This window comes from Amblyomma americanum, chromosome 3 (genome assembly GCF_052857255.1).
Source record: "Amblyomma americanum isolate KBUSLIRL-KWMA chromosome 3, ASM5285725v1, whole genome shotgun sequence".
NCBI lineage: Eukaryota > Metazoa > Arthropoda > Arachnida > Ixodida > Ixodidae > Amblyomma > Amblyomma americanum.
In genome coordinates, this window is record NC_135499.1 from 185,918,429 (window position 1) to 185,933,606 (window position 15,178).

The 15,178-nt window shown below is 44.6% G+C and overlaps 1 protein-coding gene across 4 annotated transcripts in view; it reads right to left on the bottom strand.

Annotated features, from left to right (window-relative positions):
- Nucleotides 1–3,013: 3,013 nt before the first annotated feature.
- The window catches only part of LOC144125632 (furin-like protease 1, isoforms 1/1-X/2), a 233,405-nt gene continuing 221,240 nt past the window's right edge, over nt 3,014–15,178 (bottom strand). For 2 of the 4 annotated variants that reach the window (XM_077659201.1, XM_077659202.1), the window contains exons 14-15: nt 13,956–14,087; nt 3,655–4,927 (exon numbers count right to left, since the gene is read on the bottom strand). In XM_077659201.1, coding sequence (XP_077515327.1) covers nt 4,368–4,927; nt 13,956–14,087 — 692 coding nt within the window. In that variant the 3' untranslated portion in view covers nt 3,655–4,367. Of the gene's footprint in view, nt 4,928–13,955; nt 14,088–15,178 lie in introns of all 4 variants that reach the window. The other 2 variants (XM_077659198.1, XM_077659199.1) reach the window with 2 other exon arrangements.

The window sequence follows — 15,178 nt, forward strand, 5'->3', positions numbered from 1 at the left end:
GGAGGTGGCCTGGACAGATGCCGGAGTGCTATGTGGTGCACCACCCCTGCGCACCACATCAGCAAAGTTTGTTTTTGTGGAGAAGTTGAACCTTGGTCATGATGCTACATATGACACTATCCATTAGACGGGTAATTTTAGATTCAATCAACTATTCTTTGCGTGAAAGAGTCGTTACAAATATATATTTCATTTTGTCTTCATTGTAATAATATCTTTCTCATTTTTCCATGAGGGACATGAGATTAATAGGGGGGGTGATCACTTTCACAGTTTGCGTAGCCAAGTGGTGCTCCTTCCCAGTTTTCAGTAACACGTTCTTCTGTGGCACATATAGAACAAGTTTCGCAGCCGCGGCAGCTTTGCAACCCATGACTATTTTTGGCATTTGAAGCATCTTCGCGTATTTGGAATGTAATGTCTGACATTAATTTTGAGATAGCCTGCTTCTGTAGACTCAGGAGTGTGCTCGAGTCAGGACCAGATGTTTTGCGGGTATCTCTTTGTCTTCCTTCCTTATTTTTACACCATGTATGGCGGTTGAATTTTTATGGAGGTTAAATTCTAGAGGCCCGTGTACTGTGCGATGTCAGTGTATATTAAAGAACCCCACATGGTCGAAATTTCCGGAGCTCTTCACTATGGCATCCTCATGCAATGAGTCACTTTGGGATGTTAAACACCATAAACCAAACCATTTACTACATTCTGGTCTCTGAGACCCTCAAGCATCTCTTCCCCAGTGAGGTCGATGAAATCCGATTCAGAAATCACACCACGGACGGTGTTTAAGAGATCGGTGTGCTGTAATTGACACAGGGATGTCCTAGATGGATACTAGGTTGGAAAGTTGTATTGGGCAATGTCTCTGAGTTCTAGCAGCAGGTCACCGCTAGGCATTTTTGATAGTTTGTAGCTTGGACCCAGGGCATCGGTTAGCCATTTGGACACTAAGAATGGGGACATAGTTCTTGCAGTTTTTTCTGTTTCTTCGCTATGAAGAACGACGTGGTACTTTGGAAATGATGATGCTGATGGATTTTTTATGGTGCAAGTGCATCTGTGGCCAAAGAGTGCCATAGCATAAGGTATTTTTCGTCTACTCAAGATGGAGTCAAAGACCCATTTCCCAAGCAATTCACCCTAAAGAAGCCGAGCACCAGACCAGGGGAAGCCTGTACCCATTGGATCACTGGTGGGCACCCAGCGGCACTGGGAATCTAACTTTGCACCTTCCGCATGAGAGGCGGATGCTCTAACCACTAGGCCACTGCTGCAGTACTTCGCAACTATGTCACGTGGTTGGTCACGTGGTGTGGAGCAGCTGCTGGCGGCGCGGCGCTGTGGTTGGTCACGTGACCAGCCACGTGATGCGGAGCAGCTGCTGCTGTTGGCGGCGCGGTGTGCCGGTGAAAACGAGCTGCAACAGCTGTGTGTGCATGCGCCGTGTCAAGCGGGACGAAGATAAAGAAAGAACGCCCAGGGAAACGGAGCGGTGAAAGACTGACTTTGCAATTCAACTGGGCAAGTTCCACTCGGCCAGCTGTAACTATCGCGTCACTCCAGGTTTAACCAGAGCTAAACCACCGCCAATTTTCGGTTTGTGAAAAACTGTGAAGCTATTGCGCAGCCCTCTTTTGTGATGGAATTGTTTTGTGGGCGAGGAGGAGCCACAGAATGTATGTGTTCTTCAGCCGTGGTGCCACCCACCCACCAAGGAGCCCAACGAGAGGACGGGGCAGGAACTTCAAAGCAAGCCCTGCCCTCGCCAGCTGTACACCCCAGCTGTAACCAAATGTGACGCAATTCAGGGTAGTTGATCCCACAAAGTTAACCCTTGCCGCCAGGAAAAAAGAAAAATCCAAGAAATGAATAGGAGACAGGAAAATTGTGAGAAAGAAGATAGGAAAGTGAAAGATGGAGAGGCGGATACCGGAGGGGTCAGGCGGGAGGTGTAGTCTACAGGAAGCTGTGGCCAAAGTGGTGTGTTGCCTCTGTCGAGGGGCCTTAAAGGTCCAACCGCTCGGCATCGGCTCAACCACCACGATCAGTTTTTCCCTGGACACGGCCGAGCCACGCATGGCTAAGCGCGGGTGCTCGGGTCCTTGGTGACACACTGCTCACCACCATCCCCCTGCGGGGATGTTCGGGAACCTGTGTTGTCACAACTCAGCAGCATCTGCATGTAGCAGATGCCCTTGTGGGGTTCCCATTGTTCGTTCTTTCTATTCAGCCCCTAACAATTGTATCAAAAAATGAGAATTTGACTGCTAACACAAAATTCTGCAGAAAATGCTGAAAATTTTTCGCAGGATCACTGTACACTAGGGGCCTTAGGTATGGGGCTTACAGCATTCTCCAGCCATGCTAGCATCACAAGAAGAAAATGAACAGAGGGGGTCCAAAGGGCACCCATTGCGAAGCGAGAAATGTGACCGGCATTGGTTATGAATTATGCTTGCATTGTTTAGAGCACAGTTGCTCACTTAAGATGAATAGTGTCTAGTTAAATCTTCGTCAATGCACTTTACACGACTCCTACATTCAGTGTGCGCTAACATGTTCCAGAAAGCACGTTTTGGTGCACAAACACCTCCAGTCGGCTGTGCCAGCATCAACTGTTGGAGAATGTCTCAGGTGAGCGTGCATTGCGACAATGAAAGCAAGTGAAAGTGGTGTGTACCTGAGATACTTTTCAAGGAGAGATTTTGTGCCATTGATCAAGGGGGTCTGCTAGTCTTTGTTGAAGTGCAGAATTTGGGGTCGCTTCTTTGGCAAACCACACTTGGCATTGGCACACTTCTTAGAAAATGTATATACCATTACATGACATGTAGTAGCTTCAATCGAAGTTTACCTCACAGTTCATCAGAAACATTAGGCTTCATGATTACTGAGGTGCGCGATTGGACGGATAGTGTGAATATCTATTTAAATCAAGGTGTAAGGTGTCTACCATTACAGTGTCACGGTAAGCGTGTCCTGATGCATTTTATCAGACATAAAATGTGTCGGCGCTGGCAAAATGTACTTTTATTACTGCACGGCTCAATTTAGGAGGAACACCTTCAATTTCAATAGCACGGGCAATTTCATCACTAGCACGAATAAGGGAGGCAAACCACTTGATTAGGAAGTTCTTTTTCTTGCAGAAAACATGCCTGTTGTATAGCTTACGATGCTCACAAAAGAAGTTGCAGCAATGCGTGTTTTCAACAATGTGAACAATGTATTTGAATGTATTGATCGATTTTAACATTAAAAGGTTGCAATGGATCTCACGGCTCAACAGACTAGAAAGCAGCTGTAAACAAAGGTGTAGATACAACAGAAAACAGAAGTAGATAGAAAAACTATATAAAATGCAGAGTACATGCGTTTTTAGAGTAAGCCTAAAAGAAATAAAATGTTGGTTCACTGCAATGTTGTTCATGTAAAGAGAAAAACCTTGGTCCTTGAAAAATGAAGTACAAATGTAAATGCTTCACACAATTATGCAACGTAGGTAAATCAAGCAGTTCAACAAAACACAGGAACCATGTTCAACAAACTAAGTGTAAGTGTGTTTGTTCCTATAGCAGTTTTCCAACTCCCAAACTGACCGCATGCAATCATGTGCTGCATGTTTTAAGTTAAAAAAAAAAAAACCGGGCAGCAGGCTAGTTCACTTACTCTATCAGAAATTTTGCATGAAGTGCCAGACAGCAAGCAGTGCCTCTGAATCTCTCACAATCAATGGCCTTGTGGGGCCCCTAAGCACTGTACTGTAAAACCGGTTGACAGTTTCTAATCTTCCCCAGCCATTGGCTGAAGAATATGAATACATTCACTATGCCATTCAAAGCAAGACACTTTCTACAGCAGACACAGGAGATCACAGAGCGATGCTCATACTATGTTGCACTCGCACTCTCAGCATCATAGTGTCCTTTTGCAGCAGGAAAATGAGATCTGTTCACAGTTCCTGCATTTTTTTTAGTTGTTCACGGCCCTTGGGAATCCTCCTGAAGCCCCCAGGCTGACGAAGCTCGACTGGTGCCATCCACACCACAAAACGCACGAAAGCACTTTGGCGAACGGGAAAGGTTGTAGCACACCACATGGCCAGCCAGTTTTGGTGCAAGTCCTGATGCACAAGACAGGCACTATAGTGAGGGACCAGTTGCATGGGGGAAAAATGAGTAGCCACACTTGGATGGAGTTTAAAAGCAGCAGAATGTACCTATCAAGTACCAATACTGAAGGCGCTGCTTATACGGAGCTACAAGTAGATGAAACTCATTTTTTAGCCAGCCACTCTTCACTTGGTGAGCAGAACCTAGCAGCTTCTTGTGTTGAGAGAAGCAGGCACATCCGTTTGTGCCACCCTAAATGTCATCATCTCTGTAGGGCTTGACATTCGGTTTTTTGGGGGTGCTGCCGTCCTTGGAATGGTATGGCGTGACAGGTGCCTGGATGACCCCATCCTCTGGAAATGTACTGGTGTGCACTGGAAGGCCCGAGTAGCGCGCACTACGGCTGCCTGTGGCATCACGGCTCCCTGCTCGACCACTGCAGAACATGGCCAAGCAGTTGGTTTGCGTCACCAGCACAAGGCCACCCACAGAGACAATGACAACACACAAGGTCATCAGGGCCACAGTCATCGCCTTGTACCAGACAGCTGCAGTGTTGAGCCTGGCCAGCAGGACCTTGGACTGGCAGTAGCCACCGTCGACCAAGTCGGCATCCCCGAAGCACCATACACAATGATCGTCACTTGGGCCCCGGCACGCTCGACATGAGTAGTGGCAGCGCTCGCATGTGAGTGCAGCCGTTCGTTCAGATGTGCTGGATAGAGACGGCGAGGACGATGGCGTGGGATAAGTGCCGTCCGGGCACTGGTCGACACACCCTGACCACGTGGCATACTGGGGATACGGGCACTCTGCAAGGTGATGGACAATCCGCAAAAGTGCGGGCACTTTGTGTTAGAGAGCTCAGGCAGTGCCATTTCTTCAATGGCCACACTTGGCGATAACGAAGGCAACAAAAAGACATGAGGGTGTCAAGAAGGTTGAAAACCTTTAGTTTTACTTGCAAACAGATATTAACTTTACGACAGCTTTTCTTCTGACAGAACTGAGTTGCTGGGCTTACTGTGCAGAACTGTGCAGGGCTTACTGTGCAAGTATAGCAACGAGTTGAACAATGCTATGCTGTTGAAGCTGTAGTTTACTGTGTGCCTACACAAAGAATAGCACCAATTGCATGCGACACCTAGTAACTGCCACTGAGGATGTTAAAGCTAAGGTATACAGTGTTTGCTCGAACCTTATGACGAGATGCAGCTGTCCGAAGAAAGCTACACATAAACTAATTCTGGATGCATTTCTCCTTGCACTGAATGAACAGACCACATTTTAAAACCAAACTTGGAAGCTAATTTAACCAAGGACAGCAAACACTTCAGTAAACAAATGCTAGTCATGTGGAGCTGTCTATAAAATTCAGTGTATTTGAGGGATAGTGTCAACCTAGTAGCAGCTCAAGTTTTATTAGCTGCAACATGCAAACAAGTATCGCAAATACAGTGTTCAGAGATGCTGTTACTGCATTTAGTCACTGCATTATGAATAACGCATTTTACAAAATATGGCTATATCTGCTCATTTCTTGCTAAGAAAATGTATGGCATTTCTGAAAGCAGTATGAGTACAGAAGTGTGAAAACAGTTTACGAGGAGAATAACAACTTAGTGTTGCATCCCCAGATGCAAGCAGATCAAAATGTATACCAAGAGGAAAATGTTTTTTGCACACAGCAGCCAAACCACCGTTAGGTACCCAAAGCTCATTGCTTTCAGGTTAATGCAGAGGTGCAGATAGATGCAACCGACAGTCACTGCACTGCATGCAAAAACATACAAAACCACTCATAAAAAAAGAAGGGCAATTTCACAATACTCACAACAGGTATGTCTGCTTAACAAAAGAAATGAGTTGGCCAACAAGCAATGCAAGAAGCACAGTATCACAAGCAAAACAAAAGTTAAAGTACAACGTGTTGCTGAATGTGCTGAAGAACTGAATGCTACAAATAAAGAGAGAGAAGAACGAATGTTTACTATTTCCTACTTTTAGACACCATTGAAGGCACAGACAATAGTTCGTGGCATGAATGTATCCATAGAGAGAGAACTCGCCACATGCAAGCTAGAAAGTGGCTTTGCGTCACATCAATGACAATGGCAAAAAAGGCAACTACTGTATTAGCCTTCGATGTTTTGAGCAGCAGTGGTGCACTGCATTTGAATAAAGACAATGACCAAATATATTGCTGCGATTGTTGGGCATTGCAGCTTGCCTTGCACTGATAACAAGGCAACTAAGTGAAAACACATAGAGCACGCAGATATACCCCAATTTGTCTTCGGTATCTGCCTGAAACAAGATTTTAAAAAAAGACTCCATATTTTGGTAGCACATTTTCTTTGTAGAGATGCTTATGGCATTACAATATGTGAATTACCACATGATATTCACCCGTGACTGCTAAATAAGCTATACTTGAATTTTTTCTCTCATACTGTTTCAGTTTTAGCAGCCGAACGATGGCTGTGGTGTAGGTCACGTAAGGCATAAAAAAAAAAAACTTCGCCTCGGATACCCATGATCCTTTTGACGGGTGCTAATATATGTTATTTCTCTCTCTCTTCCAGCTCTTGAAGCAGAATAGCTTCAGTGTTGTAGTGGATTATGACAAAGCAGCAATTATACTGCAGTTTCTTCATGCCTCATATGAACTTTACTGACCTTTGATGTTAACGGCATTATGTGGCTACTGAAACTGAAACAGCACTAGAGAAGGAATTCAATTATAAATTATTTAGCGGTCGTAGGCAAATACAAAGTGGTGATTCATGTACATGCCTGTACTCCTTCAAAAAGCATGGTGAAAGATAATTAGTGAACAGCTTGTTATACATAAAAGAAACTGCCTGTTACTGAGGGCGTTGCAATGTGCCGCATACGCTCTCAGCACACCACATAGACTGCTAGGAGCCTTGCGCACTTGTCAACAATGTAAAGCCAGCATAATGAAAGAAACAGAGGCACACCTTCTCCGAGGAGTTCTGCACAGAAAGAAATAAGCGTCTCAATTGATCCATGCCTGTAATGCATTCTGACGTCCATGCATCAAACGGAGCCAAGCGAGAAGCGTGCCAATGCAGCAGCCACCGAAACCGACGTGTTAGTGGAGTTAAAACCGAGGAAAACCAAAGCGGCATCCTGAACAGAGGCATCTGCAACAGAGTGGCACTGTGGAACTGGATGAAGTGGACCACCTACCTTGGGATATGTGGGTTACATTGGGGCATCCAAGTGCAGTAGTAGTCGCTCGAGCATTTTTCATATTGAGCGTTCTCAGAAAGAAACATTAGTGCAGTGCCGTGTGCACTTAGCCAAAAGAGGACAGACCATCCACACGCTTTTTAGCAACCTACTTTCACAAGACCTTGAAGTATTAACAGTGCACAAAGGGAGATGGGACAAATGGGAGGTGACTCGCACAAGTGCTTACTGAATGTTTATTGAACATACGTAATGTCGGGAGCATAAGGAGTGTCAGTGCTGCCTCATTTCCCAGCAACACCTGCTGTTGAGATGCACAAGTATGCGACTGTTTTTATCTAGACGCATGTTAATTCTTTTGTTTGTAGATGTTAACCAGTCTGACTGGTTAAGATATATCCCTTATAAGGCATTGCAAGAGGAGCAAGCGATGCAATGGCGCTTGGTATAAACATGCACTTTTGCTCTCGACAACCCACATATGTTTGTGGCACGACTGGCAGAACCCGAAAAGAATAACTAAAATGCAAGAACACACTGTGACTGCAGGGAATTTTTCCAATGCCAGTATTCTCTCTCGAGTTCCTAAAGGCTTGCAAGGAGTATGCATGTACCCAGCTGCTCAGTAAATGCTAGCTGAAGATTAGCACTAGTGTCTGTCACCTCCTCTTCATCCTGTATCTCCTTGTGAGCTACTAATGCTTTGAAACATCCAATCACGAACTATGCCAGGCCATTTTACTCGTTTTTTATAACACGCATACTGCATATATATCGCGGTGAGAAACACCTAAGGTCAGAAAAATGGTAGGAATAACCACAACTACGTACTGGAGGTGTAACTGTCTTTGTCAAAGTATACAAGCCTCATTACAAGTGGAGCGGCTAGATTAAAGCACGGGTCCTATCCTACTGTGTGGCCCCAGCAGCACACACTGTATTCCAGAACCTATGAAATTGCCCATTACTCCAAAGGCAGAGTGTGATAAACATCATTACGCAACATTCGTATGGCTCTATGGTTCCTTTTTCTTAGTCAAAAATTGTGGACTGTTTCCTTTCCCATCCATCTTTCTCGACTTTCTGAAGCATTGTATCTTGCTTGTCATGAACCTGAGCAGATTTATCCCATTTTGCTTCTCATCACCACACCAGTTTGACAGGCACACACATGGACGGGAAATGTTCAGGCGGTTAAAATGCCATTCAGGGAAGGAGACTGTGAGAGCAAAAGGGCTGTTCAATGGCCCTGGATTTGACTAGGTGAGGTGTTAGCCAGTTCCGCAAACAGCAGTAATGAGCTATAAGTGAGTATTCTGAAATTAATTTGTCAGAAATCAGCACAAGGATTTGAGTAAGGAAAATAACAACCACAGAAGGATGTTTTTATAGCACCCTTTGGGAAAAACATTCAAGAGTACATGAGAAAAAAAGAAAGAAGAAAAAGTAGTAGAAGGAATATGACGCACAACATGATTCAGAACATTTGGTATCATTCGTAAAAGTAGTTTATTATGCCCTCCTCTTTCTTTTTCATGTAGGCCTACAATCAATAGGTTTGCATTAAAAACACGTCCAATAAAATTTTCAAAGCCCAACAAATTAAAATACCTTGTTACAGCAGTCTCAAATTGAAGCCAGGGCGTCATCTCAAATTATAAGATGGTTTTGCTGCAAAGAGTTACAATCTTTTGTGTGCTGCTTGCATTGGCCTGAGTGTGTCATATGATACACCTAAGTAACACAGACGTGCACACACACGCACACCACCATTTCCACATGAGGCTACACTCCACTGAACACCAAACTTGTCTGCCCATGGCATTTATATGGCAGCATGCAAATTCTCTGGTAAAACCACCAATTCGTTACTCTTTTTACATGACCACCAGACAGCACTGTTCCGAGGGTATCCATTTTGTATGTACAAATGCATCTTATTTTTCTCTTCTAGTAGGATGTGCATGTGTCTGTACAGAAAGAAATGTACAACATGGATATCTGAATCTGTGTGGCTAAGGCTTTCCTTACTTTGTAATTTTTCTTAAATGCAATTTCCTCGCCATCTACATCTTAACAAAAGAAGTAAAAAAACAGCAATCCGGCATATCTGGTCACTAAAAATGTTGGCAGATGAGTGTTTGCAATGTTCAACATACATCAGACTTCCATCTGCAGGGTGGTTACCCAAACACTACTAGCAAAAATACTCTAGTATGCGAAAACACATACAGTGAATTGAGAAAGGGATAGAACATTCAAAAGGTCTCTAAAAAACAAGATGCACACTTGTGGTAGCCTCATAAAGGAAGCAAGTTATACAACAGCACAACAAGAAAATGAATGTGAGCAACAGTCTAGGTTTTCTTTGATGCCTGCTGGCGACACGGGTTGCACAGAAATGTGCTTTCATAATGCAATGATCACTTCATGAACGACTACAGATGCTACTTCCTCACTGAAAAGATTGTGTGCTGAGGTCTCGTAGGCAAGAAGTGACAGTGCTGCACATTAGTAAGCAAATGTGAATACAAATTTAAGATTTTAGCTGGGATATGCAATTACATCATAAAAAATTCATGAATCATCACTTAAATTAATGCTAGTCACAGGTATATTGGAAAGGAAGATATCATCTGTATACCATAAATTAACAACTCTCATCGAAAAATACGCAGATTTGAATGGCCGCTCAGGTTGTGCACATTAACTGGTCAACTGAATGTGTGTGCGCAGGCATGTGACCAAAAATTCTAGATTTAAGCACATCACGTCTAACGATGCACAGCAGCATCTTTACCATGATCTTTAGTTGCTTCTGTGATAATGCTCAACAGATGCGATTAGTCATCTAAGCAACATGTTTTGATCATACACAATCATAAAGGATTCGTAACACAATTTACGTGAAATAGGCAAACTGTGCTCCGTTTCTTCCTCAACCCAGAAAGTAAAGCAGCTAGTATGTTTTTTCCACAGCTTAAGCTATACTAGCGATCAAGAGTTAAACTAGTTTTTCTGGTTCGAACAAACAGTCTCGAACATGATCGCCTTAGCAGCAGGATTTTCAGAGTTTGTTGTCCCTGATGACAGTGTGGAATATACTACGTATACTATGTACAGCAGTCAAACACGCAGGACAAATTACGTACAAACATGATATATACTACATACATACAAGTAAGTGTCTAGAAACGGTGCAAGCTACCAAGACATCAAAAGGCATTCACTATACAATGGAATTTGTAAATGAGAATCATGCATGCATAGACTTGACACAACAAGAAGCTGGGACCAATTTTCAGCACCATCTGAGGTGCACCGAGAATCACGACTGCTGTTCCAACTGACATTATTACTAATGATTGAAATTTGCTCCAACATTTTGGTGTCTCAACCTTGCACTATGTAGCATGTTGTCAGTGCCTCTTTGCACTACAATTTGGCAAAGATTCAAAAATACAATTTTGTCATTTCATTTAAAAGAGTAGACAAGGCTGAAAATTTATGTGTTCTTCCTAGAGCCAGCCACATCACTAAAATATAAGAGGATGCATATATATGCACTAATTATTACGATGATATATAAAGAAATTTTTTCTCAGGGTTAAAATATTAGTCAGAACGGCTGTTTAGTGCTGTGGACAGATGCATAGCAACTCTTTTAATAGGCTTGCGTAACTGAATGTCTTAACTATCTTTCTAAGAAGCATGTAGATGCTGCTGGGAACAATTTTAATTTGCGGACAAAAATGTCGAGTAGATTAGTGTTTCTCTTTTGCAACAGACTGATGGCTGCAATACAGCACAAGCGAGAAAGTAACGTGTATCTTGAAACAGATTTCATGAGAGCCACTGGTGCAAGTCAAGGTGTAGCAGGTATATGCAGTACGTTCAGCATTTGTTGCCGAATTTCCACGCCACAGCTTACGATAGCAGGCGCTGCGAACTGCTGCAGCTTATTACCAGGTATCCCTCAACAGTGACTCGTTAAAAAGTGCTTGCTTATAGCAGACATCAAAGGTTCCCATCACACAAGAAAAGAGAGATTAACTCTGCTTTGGAGTGCTCCAGTGTCTAAAAAGCAAGTTGGTACAGCACAAAGCACATGAGACATATCACTGAAATGTGAGGTCACCAGAGAAAGGTGCAAGGCTTAACAGTACTTCAAGCACATGCTCTGTCTGCCTCATGAAGCCGCCCTCTGCTACTCAGAGAAAACACTGGGAATGGACAAAGTCTAGCACGAGCCTGGTAACAAGTAACAGCAACGACAACGACAACATTGACTGCATGTCCAAGGGCAAAAAAGTCATGCAAGTAGACTGGCAGCAAAGAGTTCATCGCTGGATGTTGAACACCTGAGTTGCACACCATGGTATGCACCATGTGCACAAGAGCAGCCCGCAAAAGAGGGCATTGAAGGCAGTTGTTAGCACGTATCTTTTTCCTTTTTTTTTTCCCCCTTTTCGGTGAAGTGCTAATGCCATGAGGCCTGTGTGCTGCTTTCATGTCCTTCATTGTGTAACCTGCATTTAGCACAATGGCAGGACTACAACAGTGCCGTGTACATGAGAACCGAGCAATAAGCTAATAAAAAATGCCAAGCTAGTGATGTGCGTGGCACCTTAATTAAAAGAAAATTAAACTAACACTCACCTCCCTACAGCACTCAAGCAAATGCCACATGACTTGCACTGTCATTCGATCACAGTTCTTGCAAGGTCATTGCACCATATGGCACCACAAGCAAAATGCAAAAAAAAAAAGCAAGACCTCGACAAAGCTTGAAGGTCGTAATGTCTTGTCCACAAACTGGCAGAAGCAATGGTGGCTGGCAAGACTTGGATACTGGTCCACTAAAAGCCCTTTCCTTTTCAATTCACATTTCACAAGTTTTGCCAACGTACAGTTCTATTACAGTAGGTAATGTTTTCTTGGCACATAATACACACTGACAACAGACACACACACACACGTGCACTGCCAGTACCACACAATCTTGAATAACACGCGCTGCTAACTTGGCACACAGAAGCTATACAAAAAGCTGACTTTGACCATGAAAAACGACCTTCATTGATCACTACTACATGCAGTGCTGCTATGATGGCCAATGCTAGCGACGTGTGTGCCTAGGACTGAACAGCACTGAGCCCTTTGACACACATAAGGAAGAACGAGCTCGATGTAACATTGGCTGCAAGTGTGCCCATCTGCTGTGATAATTTTCAGGGAAGGCAATTTAACCAAAGTGAAGGGCAGCAGCAAGCTCTAAGACTTTCCACACTAAGCGTTTTTGACCACGTTGCCAAACAGAGCCCGAGTGCTTTGCCGATTACTAATGCTGGACGCACAAAAATAGGGGCATCACTTCGATGCTTTAAAGCAGTAGCAGCAAGAATAGAACTCAGGAGGCCAAATGAAATTACCCACTCTTGAGCAGGCCCCTTACCCATTTAATCTCTGCTGTTGCCTGACAAGTAAATAAAACTTTAATTTCTAGAGTGAAAAGCTACAAGTTGGGAACTCTATGCAGCACCTTAACTGCAGCTTGCAACAGCATCATCTTTTGTGAAATTCAAGAGCAGTGCTAACATTGGGACACGCTTAGCCAAGACTGTCGGAGCTGACCTCTGCCTCCACCAAGACGCACCCATGGTGACTACACAAAAACCGACTGCAGCAGACCAGAAGTGCGCATAGCTGTGTAGCTGCCATCATGCTGAACAGACTTTCAATGATGGGGCAACATGCCCCAGGCTGAACACTGTGACCTGAAGCAAACACTGTGTCTGCATGTAAGAATCTCATCACTGTAGCCTCTTTTTTTTCCATTCAAATTATGTAACTCCCAGATTTATAGTGTTATATAGTTATAGAAATATTTTTGTCAACATGCAATTAGATTTTTTGCACTGAAATGGGCCTACATACCAAGTGTAGCGTCCACTTAAGGCTGCAGCATTGGACACCCTACATGTTCTGGGCCAGGAAGTGAGTGCTCATGCCGCATCGCTGTTCAGAGTGCTGGCAGTTGTGTGCAGTCTTGCAGCACCCGTATGCCATAGTTCCTCAGTCTTAATCCCCAGCTGAGAAACCTCTCATTCAGGCTGTACAACGAGGATCAATCCACAGATGGCCAGGCACCACCAAGGCATTTGGTTAAGTCTCACTTAATTGCGTGCCTGGTAAGTGGTGCCTGGAGTGATCCAGGCGGCAGTTCCTCAGCAAGCGAGAGCGAAGAGCTACACCATGTGCTGCCCCAAGGCATTTTTGACGAGGTATGTACAGGAAGCGACCAAACAACAGGCGAAGGCAAGTATCTAAGAAGACGCGCCACACTCCTCGGCACGAGAGCAAAGGGCCGCAGCCTGGGACGCACAAGGCGCGCAAGAGTCGGGACGCACTTTACACGCACACATACGCAAACACAGGTGCTGAGGCCTGCCGACAGTTCATCCGCTGAGTGGTGCTTGTTAGTGGCGGGTTGGGGAGAAATTCAGAGGGGACAGTGAGCGAGCATCATCGTCAGCAGCAGCAGAAGGAGCAGCAGCGTGTGTGACAGAGCCCGCCACCGTTATAAGGCCACGAGCAGGACCAAGAGGGACGGCCACAAACCTAGGCAGGGCCTGCCACAGCCGCGAGCTGCCACGCCGCTTCCTTCGACGGGCTTGCTGTTGGACGCGCCGGTGCCACGGGCCGGGTTCTCCCGAGTCCCGTGCACCGACAGTTCTGGAGGCAGACTTTCCACTGAAAGACAACGGGCCCCTAAGCACGCGACCACTGCCTCCCGAGGCCAAGGAGGGCCTTGCAGCAAGCCGAGAACATGGAATCTTGGCGTGCAGGGCCCTCTCCATCCCTTTCTCTCGCTCTCTCACAAACTCCCTGATTGCTTTTACTGAGCCAAATGCTAGGTGAAGCTCATAAATGCTGGCAATCACCTGTGCGGCAACTGCAATAAGCACCACAGCTGAGACGTGGCCAGAGACGTGCGCTTACCACCTCAAATTATAGACAAAATGTCTGAAGTGATCAACCCTACAGACACGAACCAAGAGTTCTTCTTCAACAAAAGTGTGCTAAGCTAAAATACACCAAAGGTAGCTGACCACTCCATGGATAAAGAATGGCAGTCAAAACACGTGCATGCACCGCAAGCACTACAGGCTAGTACGCGGCAGACTTCGAGACAACGCAATGGTGGCAGGACGCCATGCCTTAGAAGTTGGCAGACACTAGGCAATATCTAACTGTGAAACGGCACACTGCATTCATGCCCACAGCATAAATAAACAGTCCATGCAGTGCATTTATTTTGCCAAAAAAACTGTACTGATGTATTTGAGCTAAGGCTCCTGAATACTTGTTGAAAACATGGCTGTGCATTGATTGCTAAGCACTCTACGATACTGAAGGAATGGACGGCAGACATGTCTAAAGAAATGAGTGAATTGGGCCTGTTCCCACTGACACATTGTTCTGAACACATGGATCATACGATAGCAAAAAACGTTCGAACATGAAACAGTCAGCCTACTGCAGGCACTATGAAAAGCAGCCAACAATTGGAATGTTCTCATATTAAGGAATGTTCTCACATCTGGAAAAGTTAAAATGATGGCATCACAGATGCCCTACATGGCGCAGTGAAGCAGCACAGCTTTTTATCTGCAAACCAGTGTAATTTACCACATGATATGTCAGCCTTTTAATGCATGCCCCCTTAATTGGAAAGTGGTTGCATCTACATAAATGCATAACTTTATCTTTCAAAAATTTTAAGCATAATGCCCTGCAAAAACAACAGTGTTCTAGTGCTCTGAAACTTGCACTTCCACATG